General features: G+C 49.8%; 1 protein-coding gene across 3 annotated transcripts in view; it reads left to right on the forward strand.

Annotated features, from left to right (window-relative positions):
• ZFHX3 (zinc finger homeobox 3) overlaps positions 1 to 18,815 on the forward strand; it is a 146,105-nt gene that overhangs the window by 111,615 nt on the left and 15,675 nt on the right. For all 3 annotated transcript variants that reach the window (XM_015874229.3, XM_015874231.3, XM_015874232.3), the window contains exons 5-8: positions 3,477 to 3,584; positions 11,074 to 11,207; positions 11,398 to 11,598; positions 18,548 to 18,650. In XM_015874229.3, the coding sequence (XP_015729715.2) occupies positions 3,477 to 3,584; positions 11,074 to 11,207; positions 11,398 to 11,598; positions 18,548 to 18,650 (546 nt within the window). The remainder of the gene's footprint in view (positions 1 to 3,476; positions 3,585 to 11,073; positions 11,208 to 11,397; positions 11,599 to 18,547; positions 18,651 to 18,815) is intronic.

Here is an 18,815-nt window from a genome sequence, read left to right on the forward strand (position 1 = left end):
ATCCCATAGCAGAAGCTCTCGACCTGCCCTGGTGAGCTTCTTGCAGAGGATGAAGTCCACTTAACCCTTCACAAACCCATAAACCATGTGTAGCTGGGAAGCTGAGGGTACCAGTGTAGCTCCTACCATCCTCTGTGCGTGAGGCAGAGCAGCAACCCTGGCTGTCCAGAGCCCCCACCGCCTCCTGAGAAACATCTCTTATGAAGGACTTCCACCCCTCTGTGTTCAGCGTCCTCCCTACGCCCTCTATGTCCTGATCAGAGCCCTTGACCTGCAGACACTCCAGCATACAGCTGAGATACTGCAGGGTCATCACACCCCCTGGATATCAGTCCCAACTGGGGCACTTCTTAAGACGAACAACTTTGAGTTGGGCACCTACTGGGAGAGTTTTTATCAGTCCTCTTAATGAAAATACAGTCAAGCTGTAAGGTGGATCGGTCCTAACAGACAGTGTTTGCAGCCTCCAAGAATCGTTTTTATTTGGAAATAAATTTCCCATGTCTTGCTGACCATTTGGCCTTTGGGAGTTCACCATGAGGTGTTCTTCCTGCTCCTGTCTTGGCTGTCAGGCTTTAGGTAAACGCAGAGGTCAGCTCCATTAGAGTACAGCATGGGAACAACGTGCCATTGGGATTTGCAGACAGTTTAAATGGAAGAAAACTGGAGCTCAGCAACTCCATGATGCGTGTGCAATGGATCAAGTAGAAAATTGGACCTTTCCTCACCAGATGTGCTACTGTCATTGTTCTGTGTGAACGATGCCCCAAAGAAATGCTAAAGCAGGGCTGGTTTGGTTCTGTTGGCCACCTGAGGGCTGGCGTGGCGGAGGACGTGCCCTCAGCCATCCCTGAAGTCAGCTTACACACCACACCGATGGCTGCAGGACAAGTTAGGTTGAGCACAGCGAGCAAAGTTGAATCCAGCCATCCAAAAATATCTATTGGACAAGCATCACAAGGTAGCTGGAGTTCACACTTCCCTGCCCCACATCCTCCTGCAGGCAGCAGCAGCAGCACAAGGGCCCAGCTGCAAGAGCCCCCCAGGAACACCGGTACGGCTGCGGCACAGCCCCAGGAGCAGCATCGGGGCAGCCACAGGCAGCCTGAGTGCAGAGCCAAGCAGCAGCGGTGCGCGGAGCTTCTGCTGCTGACCTGCAGCCCAGCCAGGCCTCCCGGGGCACATGCATCTTGTGCTCCCTTCCCTTCTCATCCTGCTTTAAAAATTGCTTTTCAGAAAAATGAATGCATCTTGCTGAGAGAGGAGGAGGAGGTTTTGGATCATATTGTGCTTTCTTGCTGCCTGCCTGTCCAGCACAGGAGTGTTTGAGCCAAGGAGGCAGACTTTATCCTCAGAGAGGAGCCACTTCCAGGAATGGGGCTCAGCGAGCTCTTGGTACGAGTGTCTGTCTGGTGGCTTTGTTAAGGGCTGCCCAGTGAGACAGGCTGCGCCTTGAATGAGGAGCTGCACGCTGAGCAGGGCAGAAGGATTTGCCATTTGTAGCCTTGTTTTTTAATCATTTTCTACCTTTATTGGTATTCATAGCTCACATTTTTCCGGTTACTGTCAGCCTGGGCTTTCATCCATTTTAAGGAGCTATTTTTTCCCCTTGTTGATGATGATGATGGTATAAAGACAGATGGTGTAACTGCTTATGAATGTCCTATTTTATTTCCCTCAAACCAGACAGTGCTCTTGGAGACGTATATTATTTCCACATGCTCAGGTTAGAGCCCAGACAGCGTCTGAGCGGGCAGCCAGCAGCCGTCCTGCTGCTATGCCGATGCTGACACCTCCGGGTCGCAGCCGGGAGTGCCGCCGTGCCGGGCAGCTTTGTTGTGCCTGCAGCGCCCGCGGGCAGCCGAGGCAGGGAGCTGGGACCCCCTGGGTGTCCTTAGCGAGGGTTTAACACAGCAATAGACAACTCCTAATGAAGGGGTTTGATCAAGCCAGCATAAATCTGCTCTTCACGCCAGCTGCCTCGGTTAAATAGATGCTCTCTCGCCCTGCACCGCAGTGTATTGAAGGCAGCAAGGCAGTGGGTTGGGGGGTGGGAGGACGGGACTGTTCTGCAAGTGGGAGAAAAAATGGAATATTAATTTCTGAAATGGGAACCCAACTGCTGATGGCACAGCCCTTTCTCCAGTAAACTCATCTCACCAGGCTCGTCTCATCTCTGCATCAGTAACACATGGCTTTCTGCATTAGGCACTTTCCCCAGAGGTGCCTCTTGCTCTGGGGTCTGTTCTCTCTGGAGAAGACTCCTGGGATCCCTGCAGTTCTCAAGCATCTTTAGCTTGTAAAAAAAAAAACAAAAGTGAAAGAGAGGTGGAGTATAAATCACAGCGCTTCCTTTTAATATCACTGCAGATCTCTGGATGCTTTTGCAAGTTCCTCCTTGATTTAAGTTGCTGCGTTCTCAAAGGGCACTGCTGAGTATCTGCAGTCTCCTAATATATATATTTTAATCCCAATTTCTTGCCCTGTCATTGTTAGGAGGAGGATGTGCAGGGGGAGATGATTTAACTAGTTAGGTAGTTCAGCTAAAGCCTCAGGATAGCCTCGGATTTACCATGACCATAATGCAAGTTAAAATTATGAACTCTCCTGCCTAAAAGAGGATATAATGGCTTATAAGTACCCTTTCCTCCCACTGTTGATGTAGCCCCCGTCAATTACATGGTAGCTGCCGAGCTGCCTGCACTGTACGTAAATACCCGCGATGTTAGATGATAATGTGGCTGTATCATCCTGGTGTTAGAGGTCTGGCAGCTACAGCTGTCTTGCTCCCTGTGTCCCACCTAACGAGGATGCCTTGTCGATGTGCCCCGTGCAGCCATGGCCGCAGCACACTGCTGCTTTTGTTCACAGTTGGGGCAGTGGCATTTCATGTTTTTCCCTCATGCTTTGGCATTGCTCGAGCATGTGTGCTCCAGCTTTTCCCATGGCCGGGATGAAAATAAGGCCCATCAGCAGCCTCCTCCCATGTTCTGTGCCAGGGCCATGTCCTCTGCCCCCTGCTCTGAGCAGGAGTCGTGTTGCTCTGAGGTGATCTGGGGGTCTCAGTGGTCAGGGTCAGCACTGTGCGGTGCCATCCGGTCCTAGGAGCTTGAGCTGGGGATGAGGGAAGTGATGAGGCTGAAGGTGCTGAAGGCTCTGATCAGGCCTCAGCACTTCTCTGATCTATGGCACATTTGAGTAGACCCTTCTCATTCCAGGAAGTTGTTTTTCTGCTTGTTACACTGCAGGGGACATCAGTAGCTATAAGTGGCAGAGACAGGCCAGATTCTTCACTTTTTCCCCTCAGTATCTTCTGTAGCCTCTTTCTTGACCAGCTCATAGGTGGTCATCGGAGAATGCCGGGCAGCATCAACACTTGCCACCCAGCAGTTGTGCTCTGTTCCTCAGTGGCAGTTACTTGATCTTCTGGCTTGACTTTCATTTTTATGTTATTTTTTCTGCTTCTTGTTTTTCAGAAGAAGCCACTGAAGATGCAGAAGGGCCCAATGAAACCGCTGCTGATGCTGAAGAGCCTGCCAAGGAGCAAGAGAGTGCAGGGGACAAGGACCAGAGCAAATGGACAGGTGGGTTTTGGTCCCTCTTTAAATCTAAGAATGAGTAGCAGGGAGTTTCTGCAAAATTCTTTCCTTAAACAACCGTGCTGCCCAGTGCTGTCAGCATGATGTCAGTGCTGTGAAGTCTTTGGGTGCAGCTTTGCAACACACTCACGTAGTTTGAGCCGTGGTCACTCATGCATCCCCTGCCAGCCCCAGGGCCGCGGGTCAGAGCTCGCCTGTTCTCACATGGTGCTGGGCCTGACACGGGCAGTGGGAATCTGCAGCTGGGATTGGAGGAGAAGAAAGGGACTGCCCTTGTTGGCAGCTGACAGCACTTAGGCTGGATTAAGCATATCATGAAACCCCACCCTGTAGTTAAGACTGGAGAGATTGTTAACCTACTTTTCCATTGTGGCCCTAACTCTGGTTTTGACTCAGAAGAGCAGAGAGGCAGACCTTGTGCTATGCTGTTAACTGCTCGCTTTCTGCTGGATCTGTGACATCCTGAAACAAACTGCAGGTGTACAATAATCCTTACATTGCTGAGTAGGAATCTGAAAGGTTTCTCTTTGCAAAATACTTGGGTAGATTTCACAGCTTCATTAAGTCTTCACAGGAAAACACAATGGAAAATGCAGCCTAGGCTGCTCTGTGTGTATCTATCTGGGCAAACAGCATCCAGGGCCACTTGCCAGCCTGAAGCATAAAGCCTCAGCAAGGTTTCTGCACGTGTGTTGTTGAATTTGAGGTCTGCTTTCAAATGCGTAGCAGCACCAGCCTTGAACTTGAAAGCAAAAAAAGTTCTGAAATCATTTATGTACAGTGGATCTGCTCAACAGGTACCACCCCTCAGTCTTGCATTGCTTCTGCTTTCAAGCTTCCTTGAAGAGCGTGGCTGTATCGTCATGTCCTTGTGGTCCCCAGACATGGAAGGGAGTAGAAACCAGGTTATGTTAGTCTTGACAACCACAGGACTGCATTGTCCAGCTATACAGGGTTATCAAAATGCAGCTGTGGAAATTGAGGTGTAACCAACTATATGGGGATATCCCAGGATATAGGGAGCACCAAGGAAGTGCTTGAACACTACCTTGCTGTAAGAAGACTGCAAGGAAGAAGCTGCTGTGCAGCTCAGCAGTGGGAAGGCTATCAACCCTGATGTCAGCAAAACCGAAGAGAGGTCACCTTCTCTGCTTCCATCTTGACTAAACGGGCTGACTTCATGAGAGCCCAGCAGCCCTGCTGGTGGCACTGCACAAAGGCTCGTCATCCAGCCGTGGGAGCAGGTTGCCAAGGGTTCAGTTCAGCCACGTGTGTTCACGTCTGTGTCTTCTGCTTCATCCTTGGGCATTTCGAGGAGGTGACCGCAACACCTCCGACCTGTCAGCTGCTCTCTTGTGAGCCACAGAACATGAGGGAAGTGCTGTTTGGGGACAGACATGGTATTTATCTGTAAGCTGAGGAGTGGCTGGGGAACCGCACACCTGCTAGCTTCATTTGCCCCAGATTTTCCTGGGAATTGACCAAACAACTGTTTGTAAGTACTGACTGGAAGATAATGAGATGAGGAACAGTCGACATGGATTTGTCAAGAACAGATCATGTCAACACGACCCAATTTCCTTCTGTGTGAGGAAGGCCTCGGTGCTGTCAGCAATGTCTTGTGTCTTCTCCTTAGGAAGGATTCTGGCGGTGCTGTTCAGGACATTCTCAAAATGAAGCTTGAGTAATTGTGGTGTAGATAAGAATATTATGAAAAAGAGACACATTTCTTCAGCTCTGGAAAGCCTCCCCTGGAGGATCGTGTCCGCTTCAGAGCTTGGGGCGTCAGGGAAGTAGAGCAATGTCAGAAAAGCTGAACAGCACAAATAAAGACCGTGGTCAGTATAATGTCAGCTCTGGGGAGGAAGTGGGATAAAGGAGCTTACCTGACTCAAAAACGGGGGAGGTCAAAATAAGTCTTCTGCATAAAGTGCTTCTGAATGGAAAAAAATAATCTGGTCTCTGTATTCAGGATATAGACAACAAGAAGTAATGGCCCTAAATGGAAAGGAGGAAGGCTGGGGTTAGATAATAGTAAAAAAAAAACCTATATCTCCTGGTCCAGTTTGTGAAACACTGGAGCACAGTTTCTGGGAAGGCACCTCGGAAGCGTTCCCTGAAGAGCAGGAGAGCTGTGGCCATGAGCAGAGCGGGCACAGGCTGCCCTGTGTGGGAGCCCTGCCGAGCTGCTGCCACTGCTGCAGGTCTGTGAAAGCGGAGATAGGTGGGACCGTGCAGGCTGCAAGACCTGTCCTCTGTGTGCTGAGCTGCAATTTGCTCATCGCATTCCTTAGCAATTTACTCACCTTTTGTACCTCAGATTCTTAACTGCAGACGGCGTGATCATTTTTTTCTTACAAAAAAGGCCTGGAGTGAGTCAGGTCTGTGTGTGTTACGGCACAGCTGTGGCAGGCAGTGCTGGCTCTGCAGTTTGCTGAGCGGAGAAACTCTGCTGCTTTCATTGAAAGTTTGCCAAAGTGTTTTCAGCTGCAGAATCAATGTATCAATTCATTTTTGTATGAATTTTAGAAGAGAATATTCCTAACCAAAAACATTTTTAATGTACGTGTAAGGAAAGCTCCATCCCAAGCAAGAATTCCTGTTATCTCAGTTCATTTTGCACACATCTCCTCCTTGCTCCTGCAAGGTGTGTCCCAGTGCAGTGCGGTTTGCAGGGCACAGGCTTCCTCTGTGCACTTGTCGTAGGCAGCAGTGCTTTGTGGAAGACAAAGCTGTTGTGTGACTCCTGGAGCATGCTCTGCAGAGAGATGGCTGCAGGGCCCATGTCTGTGCAGACCTGCTTGCTGTCTCATGGCAGTGGGACAGTGCAGTGCAGCCCTCAGTGCCAGAGCTGCCATCCCTTCTGCCCAGGGGTCCTGCCCCCCGCCCTGCCTGCTGTCCTGCCTGCCATCCTGCCCACTGCAGTGCTGCACAGGGATGCTCTGCCCGGTGTCTGAACATTAGAAATCAGCTCACCATGACTAACACACGACTTCTCAGAAGCAGAGAGAGAAGAAATGTGGCCATTCCTTGACTCCATTTTTAAGTCGGGATGTAAATGATTAAATCCACACCCTGGTTTCCAGCTGGAGCCTGGACCCCAGCCGCGCAGCTCTGTGTGGGGCTTGCAAGATTTGGAGTGTGTTTGCGTGTGTTTTGTAGCTAGAGAACAGCGCTTCGGTCTGCGGTGACCCAGCTGTGAAAGAGACTTTCTTAATGCACTGTCAGTCGTGTAGATGTAGAATATCAGATTTTTTTCCCTGAAAAACGAGAAACAAACTCTATTTAAAATACGGATTGAAATGAAATATTTCTGGAGGAGTAGCCTGAAGGGCTTTTATTTTTTTTAATGATTTTTTTTTTTTTTAATCCATGATGCTCACCTAACACAGAGCAATTAGTGCAATGGAGCATCCCTGATTCGAATCCGTGGTAGATTGCTATTAAAGGAGGTATTAATGGGCTGCCGAGAGCTGGGAAATTGTTGCAGAAAAGTGTGTTTATGGAGTATGGTGCTGGCAGGCATGATTTCAATCGGATTTGACATGTTTAACATAAATGTATACTGCACAGCTCCTGCAGTTTATGAATAATTCCTACAGGCCCACTGCCTTTCTAATTACTGAAATTGAAAAAAACAGGTCAGGCACATCCTGACGGAAATCTTTTACTGTCCTCCCGCCCTCCCACTGCTATTTTTTCTGTTTTTTTAATATATGGCATTTCTTGAGCACTTAATGGCCGGAATGCTCAGTGGTACCAGAGCAAAGAGAAGGAGAGAGCTGGCAGGGAGCAGAGCAGGAGGCTGTGACGGAGTATCTCTTGACCCTGGAGTGCGTGTGCAGGAGGCCTGTGTTGGGGTGGGGATGAGGTGGGAGCTTTGGTGCCATTGTGGCTTTCCTGAGGATTTACAAAGCACAAAAGGGTCCTGGGCATCAGCTCCAGCCAAGGGGGAGCACCGGGCCAATACTCAGGGTGCTGGGACTGCCTGGAGGCTGCGTGATGTTCAGAGCTGGGCTGCCCTCAGCTCACACAGTGCCACAGTGAGTTGATGTAGACTCTCATGGTAGGTTAGTTGAAATATTTATTCCATTGGATTGGATGGTAATATTCACCCAGATGGATGGCTGGTTCAAGAACGATATGGAATAGGTAAATATAAAAGATTACCTCTTCTTCCCTATGTAATGTAAAGCAAACAAACAATATCCCATGGTTCTAAAGCCATAATCTTAGACATCACTGCTGGAAGGCAAGATTTCAGTGCACCTCTTTGCAGGCTTGTGGTGTTGCTGTGCTTGAGGTGCATCTTCGGAGCTGTACTTTTGAAAGATAGCGATAGCGGTCTGGGCACAAAGGTGTGCTTGCAGATCCTCGTGTATTCACCTCTGTCTATCATAGAGTCGTGTTGTTTATCAAATACAGATTTGAGAAAGTACTGTAGAGCAACAGGCAATGAACAGTCCTGTTAGTATGGCTACAACATCTTATTAGAACTCATGGTACCTTCAGGGAATAGGGAATGTAAACAGAAAGCGTTTCAGGAAGAAACATCCAACCATGTATTATTAACACAAGAAGTAACAACCAGCAGCTCTGTAGCGGGTGCTCTACACCCAGGTGCCATTTCTGGGAGGCCCAGGCCGTGCTCTCACAACTGCTGTCTCTTGGTTGGGGTCTCTTGGTGGAGCTCCCCTCCTACATCCATTCATGCTGTGCTGTCTCCAGTGGTGTCCCACCTGCTGTTGGCCAGTGCTCAGTGAGCAGCTTGCTGCGGCCCCATGCATGGTGCTGCAGGGATGGCCTGGCCCTGCAAGCACAGGTGTGAGAGCTGCGTGAGTGTGGGGCACGTAGAACAGTCCTCCCAGTCCTCGGCATTTCTAGTGGAAGGCAGGAGCTGCTGGAAGGATGCTCCTGCATTGGCGGGCATTCAGCGCAGGGCAGTCATGGGCGGCCCCATCCGGCTGTAGGCTGGTGGTGCTGGGGGGAGCTCCAAGAAAACGTCAGGGAGAGCTGAGCGGAGGGAGGCACCACCAAATATGGAATTTTATTTTCCATCTCACGATGAAAACAGCTCCCCAACCCGCTAGAAAACTTTTTCCCAGGCTGACAGCTGAACTTGGTGGGAAGAGGCTGGGTGTGGGGGAGGGGTTGTTCCGTTCTCTAAATCAATGGAGATAGCAGAAACCCCACTGTAAATTTCTAGGGCAAGTGGCAAGCTGGTTTACGGAATGCAGGGAGATGAGAACCTCTGGCTTACGGAAAACAGCATGAATTAATAATCATTTAATTGGCTTCTCCATTATGTTGCTGGGTTGGGAGATGGAAGTTTATATGAAGGGGCTGTCAGCAGTGCTTTAGCTCAAAGAGCCTGATGGCTGGGCGGTGGGGGAGGCAGCTCCTGCCCACCCGGACCAGGAAGAGTCCGCTTCTTGGGACACACCTGGCAGAAAGAAGGACCCGCACTCAAGGAAGTGTCCCATTCCACCTGGGGAGATTCTCCTTCATCCTCTGAAATGCAGGAGGTGCCAAGGATGCACGGGAAGTCTCCTCAAGGCCCCAGTAGGGCAGCACTGTCCTGGCGCGTGGGGCTTCCAGGTGCATTTGTGGAGTAACACAGATCTCTGAGGCCAGGCAATCTGAAATCATCCGCTTAGAGGGTCAAAATAACACAAGCACTAATAGGTAACTTGTCACACCTCGTACTGTAAGCCCACGTCTTTCTTTCCTGCCCTGCCTTTGCCCCAAACCTGGTGCTGAGCTACAGCCGCAGGAGTGGCACGTCCTCATTTCTCCAGGCAGAAAAGAGCTCTTAATTCCTCTGATCTGTGATGTGGACTGAATGTGTCACTTAGTGAATTTGGCTGTTTATCAACAATAAACTTGGGTCTTGAGTTAAAATTCCCATCTGAGCTGTCAGCACAAAAAAAAAAATGACACTTAGAAGAAATATTCGGTATGTGTGTTTCAATTCACTGCAACAAAGCCGTTTCTCTGGGGTCTGGACAATCATTAATAATTCTGATTTTGAAGGGTAGAAGTTAGGGATGGCTCAAGCGCACTTAGAAGACTGGGCATTTTGGAAACGGTAAGTAAAAGTAAATTTTACTGCTTTTCACTTCTCCCAAATTCTACATTGGCTGTTTCCCATAGGAAGGAAATTGGAAACACAGTGGAGATTTTAGAGGTTGTGCAAAGTGTTCAGCAGCAATGGGACGATGTCTGCAATTGGGTCACTGAATTCAGTGGCTGCATGGGTCTTTTCCAACCTGAATGATTCCATGATTCCATGAAGTTAGTTTGGTTCTGTGTGAGTGGTGCTTAGGACTGAGGCCTGGCAGGGAAGGACAGAAGTATGGATCACTTCCCTGACTGTGATGTGGTGCCTCTGAAAGACGCCTCGTGGTGGTAAAAGAAGGGTCTGTGAGAAGGAAGCCGTTCACCTGGGTTTTGCTCTGTCTGCATCCTTTGAACAAGGTGCAGGCACTGGTGAGCTCACCAGGAGAAGAAGAGGAAGGGGGAAGAGTATGGGGGGACTGGTCTGAGAATGCTGCCGTGCCTTGTTAATCGGCAGCCGATCCATCATATTAAATATCCAGCTGTCATATATTACCTTTCAAGTGAAAATGAATAACTCCCATTAAGGGCGAAATGGGTTTGAAGTCGATTCGAGACAGATTAAAGTACTGTTATGAATGTGTGTTCGGGGAGGAGGAGACGGGGGCTGTGTATAATATACTTGTCCTTACAGTTTTTAAATAATAGATGTCCCACAAATTTATGTACTCCGGGCTGCCAGGGCTCGGGGGAGGGGGAAAGGTCAGGGATGTGCCTTAACTTGCACAGTGCCTCGCTGTGGCTTCTGGGTTCCTCTCCTGCATCGCTGAAACACAGCAATATGTGCTCATCCCGCAGGCTGGGTCCCACCGCTGCTGGGAAGTGCCTGCGGTGTGCTCTGTCCCCAGGGTGTGTGGGCCAAGCAGGTCAGTGCCACCCTCCTGGGGCCGCCTGGCACTGCACCCAGCACAGTGTGCACAGCTTCCAGCCATCCCTGGACAGATGCTCTCCAGGTTGTTCACATGCAAAGCTTTGAGTGCTTAGAGCCAGCGGTTTGCATCCTGCCCAGCTGCTCACGGGAATCATGTGTTGGCCTTCACATCTGACCCAGCGTTTGTGTGTCAGATGCAAGCACAGGGAAGGAGTCCTGCACCTAACAGGCTGTAGGCAGCATGCATAAGTAGCTGCGGTTTCTCAGCTTCTGGCTGTAAATGACACAGTTCCCCTTCTATGGAAGATAATTAAGAACAAACTTTCTGCGTCCAGGTAGGCTTTGTTGGTTGTGAGTTAGTCCTTGTGCTCAGCCTCAGACAACCTGGCAGTGCGTGTTTCAATTTAAAACAGCAGCGTAAATGGAAGGACCATCCAACGTCAGCCTTTTTGGGGATGTCCTGATGTGAATCTCTTCTTGTTGCAGCACCAGCCAGCCAGGCAGAGAAGGAGCTGATGGAGCCTCCAGCATCCTCCAAACGAGCACCATTTCCCAGCAGCTCTGAGTCACCTCTCTCCTTTAAATGGTCAAAAACTTCAGAGGAGACCAAATCGGAGCAGGTAAGGACAAGCACTCGGCTTTTTGCACATCTGTGGGTAACTGTTTCATCTGTGACAAAAGTAAAGAGTGAAATAAATGAAAGAGGGTGAAATGTGGTAACTGATGGCAGAAGACATGAAATTACTTAAGATTAGCTGTAAGGAAAGAGGAAAGCTGTAACAATTACACAACTCATTTTCTGTTCTGCAGATGTACCAGTGTCCATACTGCAAGTACAGTAACACAGACGTGAATCGGCTGCGGGTGCACGCCATGACCCAGCACTCGGTGCAGCCCATGCTCCGCTGCCCGCTCTGCCAGGACATGCTCAACAACAAGATCCACCTGCAGCTGCACCTCACTCACCTGCACAGTGTGTCCCCTGACTGTGTTGAGAAGCTCATCATGACGGTGAGTCCCAGCGTAGCCCGGCGTGTCTGCTGCCTTCCCATGGATGTGAGGATTGAGGGGGTTACCTGACCTGCGTTGGCTGTGCTCACTGCAGTGGGCTCAGGGGCAGCTCCCTCACCTGCCTGCACTCTGTCATTGAGGTTTCTGCCATCCTTGCATGTTTCCTTTGTAGAGACCAGCTTGCCCATGCTTGGGCATTGTGGCAAATAGAAGTATTGCAGTGCTGAGTGAGTAATCTCCTTGTGAAGAGACCGGAATAAATAAGATTTCCTTTAACTACTGAGGTCGTTGCATGGTACTACATTTTGCACAGATCCTTCTGGGAGATGCAGCAGCTGATGTGCTGTGCTGCTTGGGTTGCAGAGGGAAGATACTCAGGAGTTGGTTAGCAATTCCTGAGAAGGACAGCCAGGGTGATTAAAGTAACGTTACAGGAAATTAGGTACCGAGTTCCTGCTTAGAATGTGATTTTAAGAACCAATAGAGTGGCTGTGCCTGGCAGCTCGCCTGCTGGAGGAGAACCAGTCCTGTTGAGGAGCCCATGTTCTGCACTCCATTCACTCAATGAGGATCATTGTCAAGATGATGTGAAATAGGATGGATCTGTTACTTAGTCAGGAATCACTCCATACTAAGTAGCAGTGTGTTTTTTTGTTGTTGTTGTTGTAACAGTTCTCTTTCTTTCAGAGTAACAAGTAAGGGATACATTGACATTAGCCCAAGGGAGGTGGGACCTTGGTTCTACTTGTAGAGCAGATAGTCACTGTTGTGCCAATGTCTGTGCTGCGATTGTTACTGCTTGTGCTGCTTCTGATGTGCAGCAGAAACTAAAGACAGCAGATTGTGGTTTAGCGTCTTGCATGGGAGCCCATCTGCAGTGCAGCCTTGGGACCAAAGTTTGACTATCCCAAGAGCCAGTGCTTGGTGAGGAATAGCAAATCAGCAGCGCTGTTCAAGTTGCTGTTTGTGGGAGGTGGTGCTGTGCTCTGCCCCAGCAGCACTGCTGGCTGCAGACCTCCCCACCGGGTGCTGTGTGCCACACCGCCTCCATGCAGACACACTGAGCAGAGCCTGGCTGCGTTCACAGCACTCGTCTGCTGGCTTCCATAGATGTCAGTTAGAGGCCCAGCATGTTCCCTTTTCTTGGGTTGCACACGAGTTTGCCTTTCCATTTGTTACTGTCAGTTTAAGATACAAGTAGAATTAATAATGCACATTTTCAAAACCCGTTCTAAACTCACAAATTGGATGTATTGTCAGATTTCTACACTTTTTCTATGCTTCTTCAAGGCAAGGTTGTGGCTGCACCTAAGAACTTGTTACCAAGTACACAGGTGTTTGTTTCAATTCCTGACAGTTTTGTGATGTCTTTCCTGCACTCCAGCTCTGTTTTTCCCTTCTTTGCTGATTGCTGATCATGAAGGGCAATAATAACGTGTTTGTCATAACACTCATGTTCTTTTATCAATTCACTTTCATAACCAAGAGTGCAAATACCTTCTGAGTACTTAAACAAGTATGGTTAGCCTTTAACTAAATTTAGCCTCTAACTAAATTTAAGGAGATGTTTTGACCCAGCAAAAGAAGTAAACAGAAGCTGAGCCTCTTTCTTAGGCCAGTAAACCTAACTGGTTTGCTAAGGGTGTCTGTTGTGCAGTTGTGAGGATGGTCTGTGTGGGCTGGGCTGTCCACAGGGCACACAGTCTACAAACCCATTGATTGGGTGAATTAGTGCTTGCACAGGTGTTTGCCCTCCAAGCTACACAAAGACTGACAAAAGCCTCTTGTTGGGGAGCTCAGGGCAGTGCCCAGGGGATGAGGCCAGAGCAACTGCTGTGGTACGGGCAGTGCTTTTAGGTCATCGCATCTTCTGTGTTAGAGCAGGACCTCCTTCTGCTGCAGTGTGCAGCACTTCTGAGAAATGTGGAGACTGGCTTATCTCTGGAGCTCATCATCTTCCTTCTTTGTTCCGCCATCGTGGCTCTGGGTGGCTGTTTGCTTCGTACCCAGAGATATGTCTGGGTAGAAAACCTGATTCTCTTTCACATCCCACTTGCATGTGGGTCAAGAAAATGGCTGTTTTTTGGTTCATGTGGCAAATATATTTGGCGAGGTCAGTATGTCTTGTGCAGAACCCAGCAGCATGTGACATTTGTGGTGTTGCTTTCTGGGTTCCTGTCTTCCTCTGACATGCAGATCGGGCCTCAGTGCTGCTGAGTGAATCACAGCCCAGTCAGTGGGAGCAAGGTCCCTTTCGACACAGTGTCTTTGCATTCGGCATTTGGAGGAGGCTCCAGTTAATAATACCTTATCAGACGCCTTTCAGGAACCTGCAGTGTCTAATATGTCTGTTGCCATGGAAACAGCTACTTGCTTATGCTCAGCATCTCATATCTGTGTGGCTCGTGCCCCGTCCTTTCATAGCAGCACGCAGCCCGGGGGCTGTCCTGCGGCCGGCGGCTCCGGGCAGGGCTCCAGGGGCAGCGTAGCGGTGCAGAGGGGCCCAGGAGCCCTCATCCCCCCCAGCTGCATACAAACATGGCTGGGTTTATAGTGCATGGCGTCTCGCACTGTGCTCTGATCGCCATCTTCCCACCCAACAGCCTCTCCGCCAGGCTCAGGCCCGCACCGCTCCAGCAGAGAGCCCCTTAATGAGGGTGAAGTGCAGTTCGCCGGCTCAGTCGATTGACAAGACTGATGGGCTCGAAGCGGGAGAAGGGACGGCTTCCCAGAGCTCCCTCCCCCCGGCTCAGCGTGCGGCTCCTCTCCTTGCTGTTGTCAGTCCTCTCCCAGCGTTTCCGGCATTTCCTTTTTATCCTTTTCTTTTCTGTCCTGCTCCACCAGCGATTCTTTCCCATCCCTGCCATCCACGCTTCTCCCTCGCACCATCTTCGCGTTTTTTCCCCTTTCCTATTGTCTTTCCTCATTACTCTCTCCCTTCGTTGTCATTCAATTTTTCTCTCTCCCTCCTTCTCGCCCCCTCACGCTCCCCCCTTTCCCTCTCACTCTGTGTCTCATTCTCCATCTCGGATGAAGGTAATGAAAATAATCGGGCTTCATTAATTCTGAGCCCTGTGAGATGATAGCCATTTGGAGCCATGTTTGCCAATTAGATGGTCTAAATTAGAAGTGACCTTGGTATACTGCCATCGCTTTGCCTCTCTGAGTCTAATGAAGCTTTTCACTCCAGCACCCTCTCTCTCTCTTTGTAATGGAAATTACCTCCTTTGTCTGGTTCGGGAACCTTGCATGGCGCGCGTTTCCCCCTAGGTTGCACGGACATGGGGATCGTAATGTATCTCCTCAGACCCCTTCTGGAGATTTTCTTTTCAGAGCTGCACCATGTTGGTGTTCCTGGGCCATTACAGAAGAGCCACATGGACCATCCACGTATGTGGTCGCTCGCTCTGAGGAAAGCAGAAGACAGATGCTGCAGTGTGTGAATGGAGCTGGTTGTTCACATTCCAAAGATTAATTTCTGGATGTGGCAGGAATATGCCTGTGTGCCTCCAGGGCCGATGTGGTGCTGCTCAGCGGCTCAGAGCTGCGGCTCCGCGCTGTGGGACCGCTGTCAATGGGACATCACTGCCACAGTGTCATCTGCAGGCTCACAGGTTGTTCCCAAAGCTGTGGCCTGGCTGGTCCAGCCTTGTGTCAGAGCACTGTGTGCTGGAGGTGCATCAGTCTGGGTGTTTATGGCAAAAAGACACTAGGCTTTGTTGTTCAGAGAAGTGGCCATGGGGGTGCCCAAGTGTGTAGGTGGATATCTAGGTCATAAGGGAACTTTTGTCCTTGAGGAGATTGAATTTCACCTGACGGGGTTCTTGGAGGCACAGATTTGTCCCAGCAGTGGCTGCCATTCTTCAGCAGCTCTCCATGCCTGGCATGGGCTGCACGGGGACCAGAGCAGCAGGGCCTTGGCTCATATGCATTGCTGGAGCTGCTCAGGCACATCACTGGAGTGCTGATGGGCAGAACCTGGTGGTTATGTTCACACCCAGCCATTGGGCCATCAGAAGGAACAGATAGATAAGATAAGAATGAGCCGCAGATCCTTCCCCATTCCTCAGTTTCATTTGGTCTGAAAGGGTGGTGTGAGAGCAGTGTCGGTGCTGAGGGCTTTGCTGGTGGCTCAGGGGCTACAATGCGTGGCTGCAGCTGCAGCGTAATACTGAGTAGAGCAGAAGGCATACATATGGAAGGAAAGGAAGGAGACAAATGGCATTTGCTTGACTTAGGTCTGTAGGGTTGTTGTTTTAACAGTAGTTTAAATGGACTGATCTGTTGCTGTGGCGGAACAGTTGGTTTTGAGGGAATTCTCAGCCTGGGGACACATGAGTGCAGCGCAGCCATGGGTGGGCACCTGGAGAGGAGCCCTGGCAGCGCCTCTCAGGGGAAGGGGCAGGAGGTCCCCAGCACGGAGCTCCTTCCTCTGTCACCAGAACCTTCAGTGTGATCTCAGTGCGCCTGAACCACAGCACTGTTTCAGAGCACCCCTCCTCCTCTTACCTGCCAGGTGACTGTGGCCCACTGCGCCTTCCTGTCCCCTGCCTACCCTTGGTTTTTTATACTGAAAGCAGCAGCAACATGCACAAACAGGGTGCAGTGTTTGCAGCCTGAGCAGACAGATGGTTCAAACCTGGGAGGCCAGAGCTCAGCCTCAGTGCAGAACCACTGGAGATGTACAGCTCTGTGGCTGCCAAGGCTGGTGCTGCGGTGCGGGCTGAGGATGGCACTGGGTCGGGTCAGGTCGGCTACAGAAGCACAACCAGTGCTGATGCTTCCCAGGGCAGCACTCCACTGCTGTCCACACATTGTGCCCCACATCCACACTCAGCATTTCTGGGCCCTGTGCTGCTCTCTGAGCTTTTTTCTTTTTGCCGTTTTGGCTTTTGTGCCTGCAGCCACTTAATGTATCGCAGCCTTTTTACTTTTGCCTTTTTGTGAGTGTGCGGAGGGAGGGGCGGGAGCAGGGTGAGAACTGTGGCTGCGGAGATGCAGGTAGATAAAGGTAATTACTTAAACACATATAGGGCAGGACTTATTGGTTTGGAGACCCAGATTAAGATGCAGAGGAGCATGTGAGGTTGATGATTATATTTCGGGGAGAGTTAATTGACGGAAGGTGAAGGCAGACAAAGAACCGCTGCTTACTGCCTTCTTGAATCCCAATCAGGAATTATGATTAAAGACGCGGCGAGACAACAGAGGCCTGATGAATTGGTGTCTTTTTTTTTTTCTTTTTTGCCGTCATTCACACTTGATTGACTTCAACCTTTCAAGTGCAAAAGTCTCTCTTTTCCATTATTATTCATAGCCATCTGAGTTTTTCTAATTAAAGTGTATGAAAACAATTACTGATCCGTCGTACTGAGTCTGGTGGTGGGGATGGCTGCCTTACTGTAATGTGTGTAAAAAGCCCGCAGTTCTCTATAATGATGTGCAGCTGAGGTGTTAGATAATTTTATTCTTTTTCTACTCTGTTGGGTTTTTTTTTAATTTCTCATCATTTATTTTTCGTAATTCCTGAAGATCCGAGGAAAGCACTCTCCCTGCTGACAAAGCTGAGAGGGGCAGTGCCTTTCTTCCTCAGCATCCCTGCTCTCCCCATTCTCAGAGCCCCACAAACGGATGGTGACCTCAGGCATCTCGCAACCCACCACCTGCAGCCATCAGTGCTCATGGTTACAGTAAGATGGAATGGATTAGGTGTGCCCGGCATCCCTCGGTGTCATTTCTCAGTGCCACCCTCCCTGCAGACACCTGCAGGCACATTGCTGCTGTAGGTGCAGTGCTGCTGTGGGCACAGTGCTGCTCTAGGCATGGTGCTGCTGCTGTAGGTGTGGGCTCCTACCCTGTGAGCAACAGCAGCGGCTCCGCATCCCTCACTGCACGGTTTGGATGGCTGCAGCTACTCACCAACCTTCTTTCTGAGAGCTTTTGAAGACCACTTTTGCTTCTGTCCACTCAGTGGAACCAAGGCCTGGCCTAGTTTGGTGGTTGTTGACATCAATAAAGGAGGCTTCCTATCCTGCACAGAAGCGTACAGTGTTTCAGGTGCAGTTACACCATGGTTTGTCAGTACCTCGTGCAGTTCAGTCAGGGCCTTCTGGTCCCCAACTGCGCAGGAAGCAAGCTGTCCTGCATGCAGGTAACAGCCCCACCAGCTGAGTGCCTTGTGCTGTGTGTGTGTAACCAGATAGACCTGAAGAAATGCAGAAAAAGACGAGTGTAAGCATTTGGGACTCCCAAAGAACCACACAGTGTCTCCAGGTCTGCACCAATGTTGGTGCTCAGGTGCTGTTCAGGAATGATGATGCACGTTCTGGGCCAACACTTGGAGAGAAGCAAAGGGAACACATCAGTCAGAGCCAGGAAAGGGTTACCAGCAGCTTTTTATTTCACAGACAATTTGCTGTCTTTTTAGTCTTTCCTTATTCATCCTTCCCTTTGTCACCTCTCTCCTTATTTGTACTTTTCTTTCTCATGCCCCTCCCTTTCCTGCATCGATACACTTTGAAAACAGTGCTGCAATGCTCCCTAGTTCAAGATTACAGTGTACTTTACGAGGTATGATTTAATTAGGGGCCTTATTATGTTTTCAGCAGCTTAAGGTGGGCCTTTCAACTTATCTACCTAATTGGTTGCACAAGAAGTTTCACAGCCCATGACAAAACATTGTCAGTGATCAAAGTCTGAATTCTACATAAAGGAAAAATATTAATAATAAGATTATTCTTCAAGTGTGCACTGCTAATTATGTCCAGAATGTAACTGTAGAAACACTTTTGACTGATGTGAGCTTTGTCTAATAAACATGAGTCTTCAGCGAGCTATGAAAAGTGATGCTCTGACTGTACAATGCTGGTGTCTAATTTTACCACTGAAAATGTTAAAAATATTTTCCTGCACTTTTCTTCTCCCTCCATCCCCACCTCCCTGTCTGCAGGTGACGACACCGGAGGTGATGATGCCCAGCAGCATGTTCCTGCCAGCAGCTGCTCCGGAGAAGGACGGGAGCTCCACCACCGAGGAGCCGGGGAAGCAGCCCGGTGAGTGCAGTCACCGAGCCCCACGCGTCCCCCCAGTTCCCAGGCTCCTGTCTCCTGCTGGGGACTGTGTTTGGGGACGTGTCCTTCCAGTGATCTTCAGTACCTGGACGTTCCTGGGGATGGCAGTTGGCTGGTGCACAGCGGGGCTGTCTCCGTTCTGTGCCA

The sequence above is a fragment of the Coturnix japonica genome, chromosome 6 (assembly GCF_054131305.1).
Source record: "Coturnix japonica strain WE chromosome 6, WE-NBRP24, whole genome shotgun sequence".
NCBI classification, from domain to species: domain Eukaryota; kingdom Metazoa; phylum Chordata; class Aves; order Galliformes; family Phasianidae; genus Coturnix; species Coturnix japonica.